Genomic DNA, 23,169 nt, shown 5'->3' on the forward strand with positions numbered 1-23,169 from the left:
AGACAGGGAAAAAAGTAGGGTTTTTTGTTGTTGTTTGTTTTTTCAACAGGCAATTTAAGAAGAGCTTCCAAAATTGTTAAAATTACCTTCTAAAACTTGGTGAGAAGACACAAGGTAAGACACATGGTAAACTCAGGAACAAGTGTAATTAGTAAGTTTTCTTATTATTTACAGAGAAATTGTAAGGACAGAGTGCAGTAAAACTCCATCCTGTGAAAGGAATAAATAAAAACATGCCAAAGCAAGTAGTACACACCAGAGAAGCCCAGATCTTTGTGCCAATTTAATCCCTCACCATGCTGAATCCTGCGCTTCTGGCTGAGGACATGTTGAAACAGAAGAAAGATGCTGACACTATTTTGATTGATATTGAAGGACTTAGTATATAAATACTCCACACTTTACAGGTAGATAGTTTCCAAACAAATGGCATCCAAGTACACTTCTCAGAGGCATGTTGGCCTGTACGTATCTGATGTTACCAAGAAAAATCTGCTTCGTGCATTGTTGCCAACTCCCTTCAGCACAACCTGCCAATTAGGAATATATTTCCTTTTAATTGCAGTTGGCCATTTTATTTACCGTACCCGATTTATCATAACATCACTCCCTTGGCCCAGCAATTACAATTTCTGGCCACCCATTTTGAACTGATGTGATAAAAGATATGTTTTGCATATTAAGTGACTTCCACTTAACTCCCAAAGAAAACCCTCCTCGTGCTGAGGTACAAAGCACTGCTGTCTCAGACAGGTGAGTGCTAGACGAGCCAAGTCCCTGCATCTTCTTACCTGTGGCAGAGCGAGGCTGTGCAGCAGCAAGAGTTAACGCTGTAAAGTCGGGAAGCATGTGGCAAAGAAACCCCGCTGCAATCAAGCATGAGCGTGCTGCAATTTGCAAGCTGATTGACACTGGCCACAAGGAGAGGATAGGAAAAAGAAGATGAAAAAGAACCACAACGTCCCTACAGTGCTAGCACATGGTGCAGCAGCGTGAAAACTATCAATATTTGGTGTAGTTTAAGAAGAGAGGGTAGTGCCACTAACGTCGGTGGGGTTACCCCTAAATTCAGTCAGGTTCATAAAATCACTGGCTGGTTTCTAAGCCAGACTTCACCTATGTTAGAAGTACCCTCATCACTGAGATGCGTGTGCATTTCTGCAACTTCCTCATTTATTTTTATATACACATAATGGATAAGAATGCATGAGAATAAGAATATTAAATAAGCTGAATGTAATGCATTTTAAATAAAGCTGCTACTTCTTTTTTTAGTTCTAAATTAAATGCAAAGTAAGCACCTCTCCAAGGCTTGTGGCTAAATTTACCAGTGTGAGCTTAATGGGTGTGCTGATGAAACATTTACATGCACCTGCTTTGGCCATAAAGCGCAAGAATTTGCACATCCAATACATCCAGCTTTACATCCCACTTCTCATCTGCTATGTGATCGCCTGCTTAATATGTACAAATAAAAGGTTAAATGGGAAAAAACGGCGATGTTCAATGCCTGGACTGTATTTTTGAAAATATTTTCAGCCAATGTTTCAGCCACCACATAGTAGCTGAGATTTATAATGATTTGCCATTCACATTTCAGTTCTATTCCAATAAATGCCATTGTAAAGTTTTCAGGCTACTAATAAAAAGATATTAATGTGTTTTCTCCATGTTAATCAATTTAACATGCGGATTGTGCAGTTAACACTACTTTATATTACTGCCTTCATCATTTCTCACTCTTAGAATACATAAAATAAACAAAGGGGTTTTGGATTCCTTATAGATTCATTTTTATCTCAAAGTGAAAGCTGCACAAGATTTGTGGCTTCAGACTCATAACTAGTGATAAGCTTCCTCCTTCCTCTTCCCTATCTAAATATATAAAGAGACTTCAACAAAATTAATTGCAGTATTCAGCGCTCATGAATTTCTGTGCATGTGTAATTCATTTCCTTGCAGATAGCAAAGCAGGAGGAGGTTCTCTTGCTGCCAAGGTTACAGGATTCACGAGCACACTTGCTCAGGACTAATGGGGAATAAGTGAAGAATCTCCCTCGTCGCTCCCTTCACTGGGGTCTAGCATTTAATCACATTAAATTACTTGTGCCACTGGTCCACATTCCTTAGGATGGGGGGACAGCTGGAGAACAAATGCTGCCTGAAGAATCCTGAGCAGCCCTTTCTGCCACAATTTGTGTAATGCTTAGCAGTAAAATGAGAGCTGGAAGCTACACTCCCAGCTTGGGGACCAATCATATTCATACTCATCTCTGGCAAAGCAAAGGGCATAGACCTGCACTCATTTCCCTCATCAGCAACTCCGATCTGCATCCAGGTATGATGTGGGAAGGGGAGAGGCAGGCAGCTGTGCTCCCTGAGAAAAAAAGCAGTAGCATGAAACGTTTGCTTTCCCCCCACCCAACCCTGCTGCCTGGAGTTGCTGACTGTCGAGGTCAGAAAAGGGAACTCTTCCCTGATGAGGTACAAAAAAGAAGACCCTGTGGGTGAGGTAAGGCCATGGGGCACCGAGGGATCAATCGAAGTGTCTCTTCTCTTGCTGCAAAGCAACAAGTTCTCTTTTAGGTGCCATACACACTTCTTTCAAGGAATAGCTTTATGTGCAGGAAAAAGCCCACACTGTGTCTTCACAGCCACCTGCCGAAGCCCAAAAGCCTCTCTTGAGACAGCCCAGGCCTGGGGAGGGATATTGGTACATAGAGAGGCTCAGCTCCGTGGTCACAAGACACAGAAGAGGGGACATACTAGGATACAGCTATATCACATAAATCATGTAAAATTAATTTGCATCCAAAGAAACCTTCCCTGTGAAGTGCTACCACCAGTCGGTGTCACTCCACATCGGCCACAGCTTGCAGGTGTGCACTTCACATCCCGGCAGGTCTGAGCTTCGTCAAGTGCCAAGATTCAAGCCTTATTAAATTCTCTCTAAGTGGGTCAACAAGGAAGAGATACCCAACCACTCTTGGCTTAAAAACACATTTTTATTATGCAGGATGTAGTTAACTGTCTGTTCAACCTCGTTTTCCTTTAGCATTAATTTTTGTTCTTTATCAGATTCCCTCAACTCCATTTAAAAGGGCACGTACATGTTGCAGAAGCACCACCTCCCTAGCAAGTGTCAAATTCTTGCCTACTTAACTCCATTTAACTCTCTTCAATCAGAATAAAACTCATCTGCATGCAACTTAAAATTCCCGCTGGATAATCATTTCAAGGACAAAAGGTGAAGTGATCTGCAAGTCAGAATTGACACGGGACCATCTCAACACCCTCTCCTCTCGGAAGGTTAGAGTAACCAGGGCACTGCAAAGCTTTCAGCAATCACTAACTTGATCCTGTTAGCTCAAGCTCCTTAAACTGTGGATTCATGATGTTAAGCTGAATTAGACAGTCTTCAATGAGAAAGAGAATAATCGTCGTCGTGTGACTGAAGAAACAAGCCTCAAGCAGAGCACTGTAGGCCCTCATCACCGTCATTCCTAAATCCCCAGCCCTGCCACTTTTCACAAAGATCTGTACAGAACAGGACTTAACCCTTCTCTGGTAAAAAGTTCACATGGAAAAATCCTGAGAAAGAGTGGTATTGGAATCCTTGAATTTAATATGCTATTAAAATCAAACAGGAGATCGATGAGATGTATCAACTTTAACTTGAAAGCTGTGGCATGGATAAGGACTTCTTGAGCGACCCTTACAGTGACCTCGGCACGCTACTTGGACTGGAAATAAATACATGTGGTGTGTGATATATTTATATTTAAAATTAGAAAATATTGTGTTTGAAACATTTAAAATATGGTGTTGCTCATTTGTATTGAGCTTGTATCCTCAGGGCCCGTGGGAAGAGTTCATTTGTCTGTCTCTAGACCTGGTGGTTGGCATCTGTCTGCTAAGAGGCCACAGCAGAGGCAAGGCACGGGCAAATTCACAGCAGTGCCTGCCAGGAGCATCTCGCCAGTGTCATCCAGGCACATAGCAAACAAGTCTCTTTGTAACAGCCAGCTTCCCTGGTGAACCATTGCTCAAATCACGTCTGGAAGAGGTGGAGGAAGGCCTTTAAGCCATAACTGTGCCTTTTTGTTTCCCAGATCAAGCAGGAGAGTAGTTTTGTATCTCAGAAGCTGATCTAATACCTTCAAAGAGCTACACAGTAATGCTGTGGTGCCCATGGAGCACGCCAGGAGCTCCCCCTGGATTGGGAGTGAGGAGCCCAGGGAAACCAGAATCCAAATCCTATGGAATCTGCACAGCCTCACCAAGGGTGTGGAAGCAAAAAGCCACATTCTGCATTTTTCCATACATAGCACTAGCTGATCCTTATGAGACGAGTACAAAACTATTAACCATATCCAACCACAAAACCTAATAAATGAGTGTGTAGAAAAGGGACCCATCAGATCCTAAAAAAAATCCAGCTGTGTGTAATGAGGTCTCTCCTTGTTGTCCCCTTAGCAGTTTGCTTTCAAGCATATTCTAGGAATTGGAAGCAAGTATTCAAAAAAAAAAAAAAAGTCATTTCAAATAAATGATGGTGAGAAGCTAATTGGAAAAGCACTCCAATAAATATCACAGAGAAAAAGCTTTAACTCACTTTTAATTCAAATATTCCCCTTTTGTTTAGTCACTGCAAACCTATGACATGCACCACTGGGAGCATTTTGTTATTGGAAAGTTATTTCTTGACATTATAAGCCCTCAATAAATAATTATAAAGCAAAAAATGAAGTCCAATGGTTGGTAGACAACACAAATTTCAGATACACTCAATTTCCTTAATTTTTTAAAAACCAGTGACTAGCTACTAGCTAACTCCGTTCCATAGAAGACAACTGTGCAGCTCCCCGACTTCACCGGGGTCAGGATTTCACCATATGGAAAGTGGTAACTTGTGTGTTCCTTCTGTGCTGACGCTCAATATTGTATTGTGTAACTAAACCCTCAAACAGCTTAAAATGGATGTGCCAAAACTGTGAGACCCAGCAGCAAAGAGCCATTCCGCTGTCCTAGTCTTAACTTGTCTAATTGTCTCTTACTGACACTTCTTACATGAAAACTGCCACTGACATGAATACAGCTGAGAAAGAAAGCTCATGATGGGAAATCGGAAAAGCAATCCTCATTGCTCCACGCTCTTCCGCAGTAACAACAATCATCATGAAAGGGTTGCCTCTGCCATTTGTACGTAAATCAGTCAAAGAGAGCATGAGGCAGGTTTCTATTGAGAACACCCCTACCATCAGAAGCTGCACCTGGCCACTCAGTGGCCACGAGTGGTGGTGTTAACAGCAAGGACACTCCACTGACATTTACTTAAATACCAGTCGGATCTCAACATACTTCAAGGTTTGCAACACATTCCGCTCCTCCTTTCTTCACAGTCCCCAAAAGAAAATCAATTTCTTTTTTTTCCCCAAGCTACCTGACCTTGAAAGAAACATTGCTTCTCTTTGTCTGAATGTATTCAGCTGCTTTTCTGCCAACTACAATGCATTCTCTATTCATCAAAATAAAAAGGTGGACCTGAAAGAAATCTACAGGATGTTTTCTTCTGTGTGTGTTGTTCAGAGAGTAATGTTGATTCTCTTCCCAGCTTTTAAATAACCTTTCAGTAATTTTGATTAATTTAAGTCTTAGTGTAACTAAGTCCTGAATTTTCAAAAGAAAAAATGAATGTCTTATGTGATCAATCTAACATCTGGTTTTGAATCAAAATCTTTCCATGTTATGCCTCATGACTTCCCCCGTCATTGTTCTCTAGAGAAAGACTTTTACTTTTTTCTTAAGTACCTTCAAATGATCTTTTCCATTTTGCTACATTTATGTAATTTACTAACTTATAACATGCAATTCAGTTTGCACTTTAATATGCCCTTCGAGCTGACCTCTGTAAAGGTTTCCTAAATGCTGAGGTTACGACTTTGTCAACAGAGGAAGCATTAGCACGGCAGAAGATGATGACACATATTGTTCTGCTTTCCTGTGGTTCAGAATGGCAAGGTGCAGATGGCACAAACATCTGACAGAGCAACAACATCCTTGGATTGCAGCAGTGACGTGCAAAATGGCAAGAGCAAGCAACTTAAAACATAGATTGACTTATTAGACAGAAATATATTACAGAAAAAAATCCTTACTAAATTGCATCAAAGACTGCTAGTAGCAGGAGGAGGAGTACACAAGGATGAGTGAATTTCAGCAAGAACTGAACTTATACAAGGATACTCTGTTCTCAAGGATGCATTTCCCCAATTTATAGGGACAGAGAGGGCGCACAAAATAATTGCAGTACAACTAAGTGAATTAAAATTGTGCCCAGATTAAAACAATCTTTGCATACGCCTCATTCACTGCAGAGAAATTGTATTATACCACCATCATCCGAATTATCAGAGGCACTCAAAACTTCAAGCAGGAAATGTGTGGATTCAGAAGTTGTAAAGCCAAGTTCCTTCTCTGCTTCCTGCTAAGACACATAACCCTTTACCCCAAAACTACTTCTCTCTTCCATCTCAACCTTTTCCTGTTGTCAAGTATGACTGATTTTGGTGCTCATCTGTAAAAAAACAGAGTCCAAGATCTCAAATGATTAAAGATAATTCGCCCATATTACAGATGATTACAGATATACTTGGCTGCAGTTTTACTGGCATGAACTCTTACACACTGTTGAGTATGCTGGTTTTGTAAATCTGGGAATGTATTTCAAAAGCTACGATAACTAGTGGCTAGAACACTTGCTGAACCTCCTTCCTGCATCTGAACTTCACAGCTTCAGCACAATTCACCACCAAAGAGGTCCCTGAATTTGCAGTGGTTTGGAGCTGCTGATCAACAGATCTGCCTTTCCTCATTTCAGCTTGGAGTCATCCTGTGTACACCATCGCTGAGTTAAAAGGAAGGAGCTGAAAGAATTTCAGCTGCAAATTACACTAATAAAGCGGCCTATCCACAACATTATTTTCCAATTGCAGCTGACAAATCTAAGACGAGGGCTGTATGCTATTGGCCTGCACGTAGTCTGATAACACAAAAAGCCACCTTTCCTTCTCTTTTTGTACATGTAAGAAACGTTAAACATTTAGTTTACTGTCATTTTCTAATGTTGTCTGAAATACATTGTGACACATCAAAAATGTTCATAGAATGAATAAAAAATGTGCTGTCTATTTCAATATACTACCTCCGTCACTCCTTTGCATTTGATGTTGCCTGTATTTAAATGTCTAAAGCTGCCTTAATCATTTATTTTATCAGCTTTCTAAACCATTCTTTTCTCTTCCTGCTATTGTTCTTTTTTTTTTTTCTAACAAAATAGTATAAAACATGTATCAGCATTTAGAACAGATGCAGAGCTGGGGGTCAGTCACCACTAAAACCAGCGTGGATCAGGTGTATGCAAACCAGTGCCATTCCCTTGAGTCCTATCAGCAGCGAACGTCAGCACGCTTTCGATTCCTGACCCACCTACATGTCGAAATGGCTTCTTTGACCACAGATGAGTCAAATAAAGACCTGGCCTCCAGAATAGTAAGGTTCCCTCACGCACATTCAGACACGGCAGCATTTAGCATTTCCCGCAAGACACTGCACCTTGAGGATTCAGCTCTCAACAGCACTTCTGCCAGTCAGAAAGGGAGCTGAACTACTTACTCTCCACTTGTAATATGGTTTGAGATGCCCAGACAAAAAGCACGCAGCTGTGCCATGTATTCAATAACTGTTATTACTCTCTTCTAGGACTTCCTTGGCAGAGGCCAGCTGAAGACCTGCACCACTCATATTTGTCTGCTAGGAAGCTCTGAGCATGGGAAACCAATTGTTGTAAAAGTGCTCCCACAACAAAGACCTACTCAGACATGCCCCTGAGATTATGAGGTAACCTCTAATTAGGGATTACAAACCAGCAAGAAGGAAGCCCAGAAACATCTCTTTCTGTTGTATGCTAACTGATCCATTGCCAAATATTTATCAGAGGACCCCCAGATGAATTTAGTGATGTCAGGAAATAAAAGACAGATCTGGCTGGCTTTAAGCCAGGCATAATGGCAGCAGCAGCTATGTTTGATTCATTTATACAGCTCTGTGAATTCATTTCCCAGTCAGCCGAGCTGGAATTCAGAATTTCTCCTGAGAAAAAGCACGACTCCAAATCGTGCACTGGCGCGATATGAACTATATCGTGCTCATTGGCGTACGAACAAAAACGTGTACTGACTAGGCTGAGACACCTACATTCGTCTTCATTTCTGAATTCAGCCAGAACAGGATGATATGTGGCATAAAGAGCTGACAGGCTACTGCATTATTGAATCTTTACACGGGGTATTTGTGTTAGGCATGGAGCTTAATTTAGGAAAGTTTGATTTTCCTTTCCCCGCACCCATTCCCTTGCTAACACTTTATTCAAGGAATCAATTAGGCCTTGATCAACCATTGATCAAGAGTTCCCAGTGGGGAGCCTAAATGCATTTTATCTGCAGTTACCGTTCCCAAGTAACACCTATTTCTGAGCATGCACTTAATTCTTTTCATCGATGCTTCGCTATCCTTCAACAACCCTGTTAATAGCATTTTGCAGGTCTACTTTCAATGAAATCTTCCTTTGACAAATGAATTAGTGAAACTGTGGGATTTCCATTGGCGTATTTGCTTTTTTTCAGCCACAGAGAAAAATAAATTCCATCCTCCACACCTGCCCCTGCCTAAAAAAAAGGTTAAAGTGATGTGCTGGAGATCAAGATGCTAAATGGAAAGCTGTTCCAGAACAAACAGAACAAGATAACCATTAATGCTTTAAAGCAAACAGTCATTATTTTTCACTAAATTCCCTGTGAAGTGAAAAACGTGATACATCTTTACCATCTCCAGGATTTTTCACTATCATTAGCATTTCCTTAGCAAGATTTCTTTTAAAAGGAAAGAACACAAAAGGTGCGTATCAACGCTGACAAGACTTCAGTATATGATTAAGTAAATCACATGGATTTAAGCATGCACTTAAGATATCTGCTGAATAGAGACAGATTTATACTCATGCCTGAATACTTTGTTGAAAAGAAGCCAAAATGAATTGGTTATAATTAAATTCTTTTGATGAAATTTCTGCAACTCCCTATTGTGTGACACGAGTACTGAAATGCTAATAAACTAGTTAAAATTAAGCTTATTACCAAGTAAAATAAACCAGAGATACTTCTGCCTTTTCTTATTTTCTAACACCATTTATATAACATTATTTTGCATTAGAGAAGTAAAATACTTGACCAGGCACACACCCCTGACAGAGCAGTAATTGCAGGGTGTTTCAGTTCCAGGAGATGATCTGTGGATTCCTCCACCTCAGGCTGCATTGCTACTCCTGCTTAGGGGAGGAATGGTTTTTAGCTATGTCAGCAGTTAAGCAGAAGCCTAGCTTCAGAACACCACCTGAGAGATGCTGTATGCCAGGAACTGCTCGGTGTGTGGAGAGCTCTTTTAAATATACAACAAACTGAGCTCTAACTGAAAAATCAGGTGTTAATGCACTGGCTGCTCAGAAGCCATTGCATACACCAATCACTACTTGCATGCTCTGAAGCACGTTATGGTAACACAGCACATCCCTGCAACAATACCACGGAGAGTTAAAAATGGCCTTGCTCCCTTGAGAGCCTCCTGCACACTGACAAACACAGATACTACCCGCTCTGGTACCATTCCAAAATTCCGCCACCCCAGCTTTACAAGGGAGCAGAACAGCCACGTTCACTGTGGTAGGGGGAGGATACAGGGACCCAGTAATTCTACCATTACTCAGAAGTTTCACCAGTAAGAAGTTTTAAAATGTACGCCAATGTGATGGTGTAGGCTAATCAAATGCTGATGGAGAGAAACTAGGAGAAAAGGCAGGACCCCTGACTGATGAGCAGGGCAGAGTGACCACCCTGCCAGTCTTGCAGGACTTTCCAAGGACTGTTGTTTCTCCAGTAACTTAAGACCATCTGGAAGCTGCACCTAATTGGGATTATCTCATCCTTCACGTTAGCCTTCATTTCTCCATCTTCAAATAGATTAACCTCTTCCGTGCATTCGCCTTCGACAGCCCTGCATGCTAGACACACTAGGAGCACGAGGCATTTTTGTTAGCTGAGCAGCAGAGCAGACATCCTGCTCCACTGAAGTTCAGAACAACTGAGTCTCTGCAGTAAGTCTGAACTAAATTTTCTGTATGATTGATTTCTTCAGCCTGATGGTGAACCCCTCCTTCCTGCTGGGAAGCGACTCCTCTACAGACCGTATTTCAGGAAGAGCAGTAGAAGCTGGAGGTGAACTCATTACGATTTACTGGGACACAGAAAACAAGAGCATTTTCATACGTTTCAGGAAAAGCAGAAGTAGCCATTATTTTCAAATCTCTACCATTCTGTGAGCTATTTCCAACACAGCTAACCAGGCATGGAATTTAGGCTGTAATTTTCAGAGATCCCCAAGTGAGTTAATGGCCTAATCCTTATTGAAAATTCTGGTCTTAACTTTGAGTTGCCAACAGCAGTAACTGCTTCCATAATCAAGTATCATAGTCAGTGATCCTCTGTGTTTGTTTTTTTTTGTTTTTTTTTAAGTGGTTTATGTTATTCAGTTTGACATTTCAAAAAGAAAAAGAGGGGGAAAAAAGCACATTATGCTGGTTTAGTTATGTTCTTCCATTTGCGGGCATTAAGTAGCAGCACCGTAACTCTGCCCATAAATCAGAAAAAATGCAGACATCTGAACAAACAAAACTGAAAAAAGTCGTGTATTACAGCTGCAAAAAAGTAAATATGGACTTTTTTTTCTGTGCCTCTAGGAGAACCATCACAGTAAAAATAAATACAGATGCTAAAACTAGAAGGATAATACAAGTAAGAACTGGTACAAGACTATGCATTTTATTAGCATAATTTATATTCTAACAGGGTCTAATTTGGTGTTGAGAAATAAAAAGAGTAACCAGTCTCTGTCAAGATAGAGCCCAGCAGCTGTCTCTTTATCACAAAAAAATGAAGGTTAGCCTTATCAGTACTCCATGGATCTTTTATAAAATACATATAGACCCTCATATAGGAACTTATAAAAATATAAAATGCTTCTCTGAATTATTGGAATCAAATTAATATATATATTAAAGAGAAAATTCAAGCTATGTATAAGTGTTCATTCACATGGCTCTAGCAAAGTCACTGGAGTTGGGAATACTTCAAATGGGGGCATAAATTTAGCCTGAGAAAACAGTGCTGTAAGAACGAGAACCTGCCTCAGTACTCATAACCACATAAACTCTATTCAAGACCCACACATCTCTTATGCTGGTATTTCTGCCCTCAGAAAAATATGAAGTTACACTTTGGGACCTTGCATATGGACAACAGGAGCTTCCAAGTCTCTGGGGTGCCCCACATTGATCTGAAAACAGCTAATGAACCCATCGCTGCTGCTTTGGGAAGAGTCAGGACAAAACAGAAGTGCTATGTATGTTTCCTGACAGCCATCCCAGAGGAATGCATTTCCCCACCCTATTCCCACACAGCCCACATATCACTTCTGCAGAACCCAGAGGATTCATATCTCTTAACGTAACCAGCTAGGATGGTAAAAGGAAGAGGAGAGTGAACCAGGCGTGATCTCAGCCCCTGCCAGAGACCCATGGTGCAGCTCCAAGAAACAAGGTTTTGCCTCCTTTTTCCTCCTTGGAGCTGTTCTTCCAAGCCCTTCTCTCTTTACAACGTCACATTGCACAGCCAGCTCAGAGATAGAGCTGTGAAGTCCAGGGCAGCACTCATCTCACGAGGTCAAGACAAACGGTGCTCCATCAAGAAAAGGGAAGATGACATCCTAAGGCATGGGAGCAAGTTTGCTGCCTAAAAGCTCAGAAAGGCTGCTGCCAAGGCACTGAGAATGAGAGGCAGAGGCAATTTTGGGGCTTCTCCCAGACTGATGAATGAGAACAGCTTAGTCCAGGCTACCCAGAGTCCCAGCAGCCAGTCCTGTCCATCTTCACAGCTGCACACTCTCCCGCAGCAAAAGAATAAAAGTGCTGTGCCAAAAACCTATCTGTGAATGGCCATAAAGAACTTCTGTCTTGATGCTTTTTAATAATTAACCACTGCTAAAGCAGTGGGCCAAGCAAGGGATACAGATGCACCTGGATGCGCTGTGGCAGGTAGCTCAGCCTGTCTCTGCGCCCGTTCTGGAGCAGAGGGAACGAAACCAGCACCGGCCGACGGACCGAGGGACAAAGCCCCAGCCCCGCAGCCAGCACAGCTGTCTCTTTGCTTATTCATCCATTATTCGACCTGCTCTAAAGCCTAGAAACAGAAAATAATAATTGGATTCCTTTTCATCCTGGGTAATATTTCACATACATATATGCTTCTAGTAAACAGAAGGCTAGCAGGTAATTGAAAACACTGCTGATCACACACACATACATGTGATCACACATCCATACACATGTGATAGAGAAGCCCTCAAAGTCTTAACCTCCGAAGTCACCTTCTGCTTTTGCATGCAAAGTTAATGTTACTTTCTTCTGCTGTGTAGGTGTCAATGGAAACTGCTCCTTCACCGATTTTCCAAGGGACTGCATTAACTCAATTAGCGTGGCAGACTTGTCTGGGTTAGCTACCTTCTCTGTACCAGTGCGCATGGCAATACTGTTATGCGCATCAGGAAAGCCAGCACACAATTTCTAAGCATGCTGTAAGAACATACTAGTTTCAGGCTGCTGCTGTTTTATTTTTCAGTTGGCAGGACTGCAAGTGTAACACAGACACAAGCCACTAATCTCCTCAGCACAAGGTCATGGATGTAAAGTCATACAGGAACATTAAGAGCCTCAAATTTGATCATTTGTGATACACAGACTATAGGAGTTTCTTAACCCAGTAAACCTGCACTTGGAGTCCATATTTTAGACCGACCTTTGATCGTACAGACAACTGTAGGCCACCTCCTGCACCAGCCCACGGTAGGTGACTTGGAGGGAGGCTGGATTTCCTGATAACCTTACGCAGAACACAGACAGGAATGCCACAAACCAGCAGGCTGAAGTGGGAGGGAAATGCTTCCTGGCACGTTCACTATTTTTACCTCTGAAGAGCGGGGACCAACATTCTCTGTGACAAACTTGTCAACATAACAGCACTGATAGCTTTATGAATAAAGACATTTCAACTTTTTTTTTTACATCCCACAAACCCACACGGTTATTGAACTATCAGGCTCAACAACTGCCAACGACAGGGAATTTTACAAAATGAAGATACAGAACATAAGAAACACGTATCTTTTAAACATACTCCTTGATATTTTCAAATATTTCTTGCGTGTTCAAGACAGTCCTTTAGTATAACAGTATTTCAGAAACTGCTATCATTTCTCCTCTACGGATCTCCTAAGCAGAGGAACTCTTCCCTTTCCCAAACAGAATCAGGGTAGTCTTCATAATCCCTTCATGCCTATTCTCTCTTACCTCTCCAGTGCTTCTCATCATTTCTGTTACCCTTCACTGAAATGAAGTAACCACAACTGAATCCTGAATTAACAGTGAGTTGAGTCCATCAATTTAAGCAATGACATGATAATATTTTCTGATTCCCTTTGTAAATATGCACCAACTGTTGTATTTGGTTTTTGGAGGCCCATTGCATATTAAGTAGATGCCTTTATTAAGCTGTCATCTATGACGCGTAGATCTTTCTCCCAAGAGGTTACAAGTAATTCAGAATCCAATAATGCATAAAAGTAATTTTAAATTGCCCTTTCTACTTTAATTACCTTGCAAGTTAACTCCACGTTCCAACCAGAACACGCCATCCAGAAACCTAGTTCTTTTCAGCCCTTCAGCAGTGCACCTGACAATCATTCACCGTGTTCATTAATTGAATAATTTGGAGCCTTTTTAGAAAGTAACGTTGCCATTTTCCACTCCTTGTCCATGTTATTGCTAAATATATTGAATAAATTAGGTCTGATATTCATTTTCATTGTATTTTGCTACAAATGTTTTCCACTCAAACAAAATATGCTACTTAGTGGTTATGTACCTGATGACTTAATTCACGGCAAACTTTGCCACCTAGCCCATAGTTTTTCCTTAGTCATCGTCAGTTTTGAGAGACTTTGCTACACAATTTTGGTTAAATATGCAGGTTGTGCTCTTTGACTCGGTTTTGACTCAGTCTTTTCTTATTCAAGTAAGAAGTTCATTTAAAAAAAAAATAATTCCTTTACTGATAAAGATGATTCAGATAGGCAATCTTGCCTTTGCAACAGAAATAACAAGCACAGGAACAAATGTCAAACATAAGTCGAATCTGAAACTAGAAACAAAAACTGTGCATACTAGATTTTTATACTCTTAAAGGCTTTTCACTAAAATGTAAGTACACGTGTTGCAAGGACCAGCTTGGAAAGATACTGATTTGTGTGCCTTTGCCTTTATACCTCTGCTTACAATACCTCCTTTGGTACAACATTAACGTAGCTCTTAAATCGTAACCATATTTTTTAAGAATCCAATTCATGTCTGATGGGTGTCTCTTCCTACATGCTCCTAGTAAGGCTCATTGGCTTCTTTGTGTTTTTGTTGTGTTTGGTGGCTTTTTTTTTTTTTTAATGGCAGATGCACTTGGCAATATCTGTGACCTTGAGTTGTACACATGAGCAAGCAAGAGAGCCCAGTCCTGTAAGGCTGTTTATGCATTCTGAGACAGTTCTTTCGGAGAGGGGTGTCTCAAGGAAGACAGAAGCATGATGTGCATACCAAGCCAAGTGCTTCATGATTTATTTATAGGGAAAAGGGGCATAAAAATTTGCTGAAGGGGAAAGAAAAATGAAGAATCTGACTTACCTTGTCTGTGTAGACGAAGAACAGAACCACAACAGTGAGCTCCAACAGAAATATAATTAACAGCATGATAAAAAACTGTCAAGAGAAGAAGGGACGGGAAAAAAAACAAAAAGCAAAAACCGTCAACATCTATTTCATTTTTTTCTGGATGCACAATAAATACACTCAGCAGATCATGCAGAAAGGGGAGTGGGAGTCATACAGGCAGCAAGATGCAAAGCTGCTGTCTTACAGAGGAACAGAAGGCACGCGACATGCAACAACCACAAACGCAGGTAAAGGACTAGGCAGAAACACATCCCTATCCAGGCGTATGGAGGGCTTGTTTCTATCACTGATTTCAGGAGAACAGCATAAAACCCCTCAAAGATCTTTACCCCCCACCAGGCTAGTGATCTATTTGACAGCAACACTTGAAGACTCTTCCTAGGTTAGGCTTTATTGATTTTATTTTTCCATCAGATCTTTTCAATTAGGAAGATATCACCAAAAACCACAGTTTAGACTTCCCATTGCTAGAGAAGGTAGCCCATCTATAAACCATAAAGTCTTGGTCCCTTTTCAATTGGAACTGTGGGAGAAGTGAAAGGCACACCCAAACGCTAGTATACCAAGCCAGCTTTAAGAGCAGTTTCAGGTAGCTACACGAACTACCCACGGGCTTCAACCAAAAGGGGCTGATTTGTACTTAAGACATCAACACAGAGTTGGTCTGTATCTTTGTCTCCTCACAAGCCAAGGAACTGTTCAAAACCCAAAAGGCAAAAGCTAAAAGGAGCGGATAAAAAACCTTTAACACCAGTATTTTGGGTAGATTCTCAAAAGCCCTCAGCTCTGATCATCTTTAGTGGGATGAACTGCAGGCTATGCCACACGCTTCTGAAAAAACATGCCCTCTGTTTTTGTTAAGAAGCTGCATGGTTCTGTAGCAGTGTCAAAACAGCAGATGCACAGACTAGAACAACCCATTGTCCGAGCTGAAAACGAAACGTAGTTTTGCAAAAATGGATGATGAAGTGAGAGTAATTTTGGAAACTTTTTGGCTCGGACAAAGGCCCTGCTCCCTTTAACACCAATTCCACATGCTTAGCAGCTTGCTAGGCTGGAATTCAAATACTGAGCAACACTGACTTAATTGAAACCCCATTCCCAAGAGAAAGAAAAAGTTACTATCTCTTTAGCTTCAACCACAAGGCTGCAAACCTATGAAAGTTTAATAGCTACAAAACCTTATCAGAGCTTCTTCACTGCCTGGCAAGTCAAAATCAAACCTTTGAACCCATGGATTTCTGTGACTGAATAGAGGACAGAAGGTCAAGAGGGAGAAAATACCATTTTCCACTACTACAATTAGACTGTCTACAGAACTCATTGCATTTTGCCCCAGGAGTGTTAAATTAAAGTTTATTTTCAAATCTTCATCACTAGTATCTTCACACTTGCCTGACCCTAATACTGGATCCTATTACTGCCCACTTCCAAATCACAGAACTCATTCATGGCAGCGATCTGAGCCGATTTCCATATCATTACCTTTCAGCACCGGCCTTCTCTATAGATTTGAAAATCAGCCTTGGTGCTGCTTGCTTTTTTTTTTTTTTTTTTTTTTTTTTTTAAAGTTTTGCTGTTTTATCCTGTTGCATAGCATTAATTAAAACAAGGCAAATCACATCACTTTGTGATGCACAGGCATTCTGCCCTATTTCTTTAGCTGTGGGGTACTTTTTTGCTCATCCATATTGCACGGGTTTTCCAAAATGCCACTGTCTCCCTGTGAAATTCACTGGCATATCCCGGATTACGTTAGGCAGACTCTAACACAAAGGGAGGACTGGCACCCCCTTATCAACAACAATCAGCATTTCCTACCACAGGATCCCAGTTTCATCAGCTTAGAATTTTGCCAAACCTTAATTGTCTAGGTTTATATATCCCAAGCTTGTTTCTGTCTAAAGGATAAAAGCTTTTGGAAGAACTTTTAAAAAAGGCACTTCATTTACTTCTAAGAACGAGGCAGAGCAAAGTACGTTATTGAGGTTACATTTCTGGTGGCTTAATTTGAAATTCTTCTATGCTCCAGCATTAGGAGCGGGGAGCTGCAGCAAGGCGCAGCTCCATTCCAGGCCTTTTGTCTTACCCAACTATGGGTGGATTTTTGTGGGCAACTCATTAGCCTTCAAAAAAACCTGCACTTTGCACATCCAGCGCAGATGAAACGGCTCAGCCGCTAAGATCTTCAAAGCCTACAACCACAGAAAGCCCACTCGAATGCTTCCCACACTTTGTGTACAACCGCACAACTCCCAAACCACCCCAACCAAGCTCCTTCCCCCCCTCTTGTGACACCCACATGGAGCCGCCATGCCAGACCCCCTCACACAAACCCGGGTTAGGATGGGTTTAAGACACGAACTGGCTACCAGTTTTAGAGAAACTGGACCTGGAAGAGGAGGGGACTGGGGAGGGAAGAAATTAGGAGGATTGATTCCCTCACCTGAGGGAAGACACAGGGCTGGTGAGCAGGGAGCGCCTGAGGGGACAGAGGCGCCGAAGCCAGGAGGAGCAACACAAGAAGACCAAGAAGAGCGATGCAGCCAGGCGACATGGCCACAGGTGAAAGGCACGACAGAAAGACGACTCACTGCTGCCCTCCTGTGCCCCTAAACATGGGGTGTGAAGCACGCTCAGAGGTGTTTGGGGTGCAACAGGCAGGGCTTTGGCAGCGGGGGGCCTGCAGGGTGCCCCATGTCTGTGGATGAGGGGGCAGCCAGTTCCAGCCAGCTCCACAAAATGGAGTCTGCCACAAGCGGCCCAGGGGCAGCTGTGTTTAACTGTTTGCCATCTTCACTTCTCAATACCAGAATCACGAATTAGAAGTTTACCTTAAATGGCAATAAATTAAGTGAAATTCCCCAACTTGAGAGCATTTTCCCTGCAGCACCCAGTCGCACAGCTCTGCTAAAGCCCCTACCTCAGGACTGGCACAGCTGAGCCGCTGCAGCGAGCAGCAGCCACCTGGGGCCCGGATCTCCTGGCGGACCACAACAGCACTCCTGAGTCCTTCACTTCATGCTAGAGATATTGGGTTGACACCGCAATTGTAGAAGATGCTAAAATTGTAAAGTCAGAATCTCAAAATTTAGGAAATCTCAGAACAAAAGCTCTGCTACTGATGGTTAGGTACCACGGCTAAGCCCTTCTCTCTGCAGGCTCAGAGGTTTCTCCAGAGCTTTCCTTTCCTATTCACCACTTGGACCAGCTTTTCTCTGGAAAGCTGTGTGCAAAAGCCACTGTTGGCAGGATTTCGGTTTCATGCACTGCAGATTTTGGAAGTCATACAATGAACTAAAATTAACATTGTTCAGAAAGTCAAAACGTAGATAAGTAGGATTATGTTTTTCCTCCACTGAAAAATATTTCTGCTTTTAAATAAAACCTCTGGTTTTATCTATCTCATTATATGCATTCATTGACAGAAAGTATGCTGTTATATAACAGATACCATGCATTAGTAATCCCACCGTGCACAGACAGTAGAGATATTCACTATGTCTCTTATTGCAAAGGTAATTTAGATGAGGTCAGCCTCAAGGCAGAGGCTTAAAATTCATCTTCTGTTGAAAGCTACAGCACTTACATGTCAGCACATTTATCATCTCCCTCTGAAGAAGAACCCGGCCTGAACCCAAACCCATACATCAGAAAGTAAAAAATCTAGGCTTTTTGACCTGGCTGCAAAGAATAGCCTGCATGCTTCATCCCATCTTCTGACCTCATGGACCCAAGTGTGTGCATGCAGAACCTGTCCCTCTGTTCCCCCAGCACCTTCCCACAAAAGTTCACGTTCAGTTCCACCCTTGGTATCATCCCAAAGGGAATGATGTCCAAGCCGGGGCCAGAGGTAGCTTGGCACATCCCATCCAAATTTAAAAGGGGAAAACATAAAATCACTGAAGGCTCACAGCACCCAAAACCCTACCACGCCTACTGGAAACTCTCACGGTTCCTTTTCAAATGAGTTCTCTCACTGTGGTGATAAATACAGAGAACAATAAAAACAAATTTTGCTGTGGTTCGCTGGGGCTGCAGGCTGCTGATATAAAGATTTATGCATGGAGAAACAACAATCCCAAAGCAAAGTATTCATGTAAAACTCCACAAAAAGGATTGATCTGACCTTGTACAGAGATGCTTTACCACCCTATTTGTCAAATGGTGGGATGCAGCCTAGCACAGGCACACTGGAGAGGTACCTACCGTACAACTATTCATAAATTACACCTGAAACAGCTCCAGAGGAGTTTTGATAAGAAGGGAGGTAAGGTGATGCCTTTCTGTCCAGCTACCACTGCTAATTTTCAACCCCAAAGAAAACTACGGGTAGTTTTGCAGCACTGACCTTTATAATCTACAAAGCCCATGATCTTCTTACAGGCTCCCATTAAAGGAGTAGAAAATGCAATTGCTGTGGTGCTTTCTGCAAAGCTGAGCATTGCCCTCCTGATATCATAGAGAGAAAAGTGTAGTAAAGGAGATCCTGCTTTGTAACTCAATCCCCAGCAGAGCTGTACTAGACAGTTGACCCACTAGTTCCTATTCCCTTTATCCAGCACCAAACAAAGCCTCTCAACATCAGGGAATACTTCTTGACTCTCTTGTGTACATTGTACATCGTTTAAATCATGTCTCCACTGCAGTTCACAAAGGAATAGGGAACTATTAACTGTATTTTCTTCCCAACAAACAAGATGCTCTAGTTTCCCAGGTGTTACAGACACTTGCCTCTCTGTATGATGACCAAGTGTCACACACTAATGCATAGGATTGGGTCTTTTGTTTCCCCACTGCCTCTCCTTCCCAAATCTTAATAGCTCTATCACGTTGCTCTGATTGCCCATCTCTCCATGTTAGAGGTAGCTGATCTTCTCATGCCCCCACGCCCCCCCAAAAAAGTGACCAAGTACAAAGAAAACCAACCTGCCATTACGTTGTTAGTCTCCTAACATTTTGCTATGAGATAAAACCATCATAACTGATGGTGAAACTGAGAATGCTGTGTTTAGCCCGATACCTAAAGCAATGCTCTTAGTGTGATGGGAATCTGTTACACAAGGAGACAATAAGAGCTCAGGGTGCCAGACCCTCTTCCCACTTAGCTAGTGTCAGGAGACTGAAGTTCTGCAAAGTACTAATCGGATCCTCTTTGACAAACAGCAAGAAAGGAGTAGGGAAACCCAAAAGCCAGCAGTCTCTCTGGAATAGTGACATGTTCCTAAACAGTTTTAATATTCATGGCTTAGCAAATAACTTGCTGAGATCAAACAGCCTACACGTTAGCACAGCCTAGCTAAGAAACTTGACAAATACTTAAGCAGTCAGCTTGCGCTGTGTCCCGTTATGCACTGCCCACACTGTTAATCTCCAGCAAGCTACGTGGTGTTGGCCTGCAGCAGTTCCCAGATAAAGAGAAAATATATATGTATACATTTATAGGCAATCTTTCCTCTGTTACATCAACTGCAAGTTCAATACAATCAAGTATTTTGCTTTTTAATTAGGCTCAATTACCAAGTCCTCAATGATCAACTTGAATTTCAGTATTACATTTAACTTCCTAATTAAGAAGCACCTCAGGTAGAAGAAAGCAGAGTGCATTCATACCAGACTCAAATTGTTGGGTCTTCCAAGAGAACTCCACCTTCATAGCCTGGGAGAGCTTTTGTCTGGCCGGTCCTAACACGCACGGGTGTAAGTTTGCTCTGTAAGATGAGCCCAGCTCTGGCAGCTAAAAGACAGAGTCTCTGGCATCACAAAGGTTGGCAATGACCTTCAAACAGCCCACAGCTGCCCAACTGTTATATTTATCTTTTTATCTGCATTTAAAACAAAGGCACAGGTGCTCTGCCCATTTAAAAGATCTCTGCTGTTCTGATCAAAAGGAGAGGGCCCTCGATTTTTGAGGTAGAAGGAAGACTATCAGATTGTATTGCTGTGCTTTAGGCCGATGTAATCTGTCAAAACTAAAGGTGTTGGATTTCCTTAATTGGTTTTTAGATTTTATTTTGATACAAACAGAAACACTACCAAAAATTACATTGCATTCTCCAGGTAACCTTCTCTGCAGGGACAGCATCCTATCGTTAATATTGAAACTGTAAACAGGATCTCTGTTTTTGACTAAATAAACAAAGTCAAACCTTTATCTACAAACTCACAGAGCTCCATTAAAGCCAAAAGAACTTCATGGATTTTACAGCAGCCACACTTTACCAAGATGCTTGAAAATGAAGAACTTGCCTTGAATTTAATATGCTTTGTAAAATTTCTGTTCTCTTATCATAGATTACACTCTCTAGATTGAAAAAAACATCTACTAGACCAAGGGAACCTGTTGCATTATTACAGATGGCATTGCCAAAACCTCCTGTCTTCCCTGCAGAAGTGTAACATCCAATCACCTAACCAAATTAAATACACACAAATTTAGCTGCATTAAGTTGAGAACCAAAAGGTGTAACAGTCAGGGGCCCTGAATGCTAAAAATTACTACCAAATTTACTGGAAGTTCTACATAGTCCACAATTTGGAAAAAAACAAGCCACCTAGAGGAAGTTAGTGGGAATACTTGCACTGGATTTTCAAATTATTAAAGCAGGGCACTCCTGGAGAACGCTAATCCCTGTACAGGTCCTGTACCAGCCTGTAGGTACCAAAGCTCGACAATGTTGGCTTTCTTAGCACAGCAATAAAAAAATCATCCCTAAACATTTTTAAAAGTTTTCTAGAATAGCTTTTTTATTACGTGATGGTACATGACTTCGACAGCACAAAACTGATGCGGTACAGTTTTTATCAGCACTCAAAAAAGAAAAGAATGAGACTTTTCCACTTTTGAAAGCACAGGTATTTGATATATCACTAGTGCTCACAAGAAGTTTGATTTAACATTATTACCAAAGGGCATCTTGATCTGATATGTTAACAAATGTCTCACTTAGATTTTTTTTTTTTTAATTTATCTTTGATTCTTTTTTTCCCCAAGAAACTGAGAAAGGAGTGGAGAACAGAGGAAAAAGCGTGAATTGCATTGGCATCTTAGAGATGACTTCTCCTGTGGCTTGGAAGACTTGTTCAAAAAAAGTCAGGGCAAGGAATGAGAAATGACAGGACAGTGACAAGACTGTAACAACAACTGGGATTACAGTCAACAAAATCCCACTGTATTGATCTGCTATATGAACTTCACAACAGAAGAGAAAGGGCAGCTTACTTCCATCAATTTCCACCACAGTAGATTCTACATCTCAGCACCAAAGGTTTTGCCAATGCTCAGTCTGAATTCTCCTTTTGTTAGTTCTATACCATGGCTCCTACTTACCACCCCTTGTAGTGCCCTGAGTACTTCCTTTCTTTCCACAGTATAAAAAATCCTTGAACATTTATGGATGTCCCGAGCTTCATCTCAGCCATGCTGTGCATATTTAGCTTTTAATACCTCCTTGGAAGTAAAACTCTTTAGCCCCATGATCATTTTTTTGCAGCATAAAAAATGCTAAATTTGCTCATAAACCGTAAAAAGGCAGTAATGTGTAACAGCAAACTTATGAACAGAAACTCCATTATGAAAATGACATGTAACTAAATTTGGCTCATCAGCTATTATACTCTAAAAGCCTTAGCAGTTAATCCATTGTGATTGTGACAAAGTTTTGCATGCCTTATGCCTGCTGAATATATAGTATAGCTCTGTTTATGTTTGGACCATATTCTTTATGAATGTGCAGATATTTCTAGTGACCATTAAGGCTCAAAAGGAAGCTGGAGTAATTATTTCTGGGACGATATACAACATATGCTGTTTTAATGCAGACTAACAGCATTTCATTTTAGTCTCATTACTGCTTTCAGTTGGAATCATCCAGTCTTACTGCCTTTGTGAGAGACGAGAGGCTGTCCATTCCTAAGCCATGTACCACTGGATTGTAACTGGCATTTTGTGGAATTCCTAGGCATTTTCCATCTTTTCCAAAAAAAAAAACCTCAAAAACCAACCACCATCAAGTATTAGCCAGGTTTCACGGTCACATCACGAGAGCAGGTGGGTAGAAGCCCACCTAACAGGTCCACACACAGATTACTCCAAATGGAAATGGCAAATACAAATAACGGAAAGGTTCTTTCTCCCCAGATCTACCATCCCCAGGACACATCTCGCCATCTGGAGTTCCAGCACGAACAGCGTTTGGGCAGCTCAGTGCCCTGAGAAGAACTGGGGA

At 41.5% G+C, this 23,169-nt stretch overlaps 1 protein-coding gene across 13 annotated transcripts in view; it reads right to left on the reverse strand.

Annotated features, from left to right (window-relative positions):
- TSPAN4 (tetraspanin 4) overlaps positions 1-23,169 on the reverse strand; it is a 433,966-nt gene that overhangs the window by 60,977 nt on the left and 349,820 nt on the right. For all 13 annotated transcript variants that reach the window (XR_004779536.2, XM_035552201.2, XM_050711235.1 and 10 more), the window contains one exon: positions 14,894-14,968. Coding sequence is in view for 12 of the 13 variants with exons in the window: in XM_035552201.2 (XP_035408094.1) it covers positions 14,894-14,968 (75 nt within the window). In the remaining variant the exon portion in view is untranslated. The remainder of the gene's footprint in view (positions 1-14,893; positions 14,969-23,169) is intronic.

This window comes from Cygnus atratus, chromosome 5 (genome assembly GCF_013377495.2).
Source record: "Cygnus atratus isolate AKBS03 ecotype Queensland, Australia chromosome 5, CAtr_DNAZoo_HiC_assembly, whole genome shotgun sequence".
In the NCBI taxonomy this organism is placed as follows: Eukaryota; Metazoa; Chordata; class Aves; order Anseriformes; family Anatidae; genus Cygnus; species Cygnus atratus.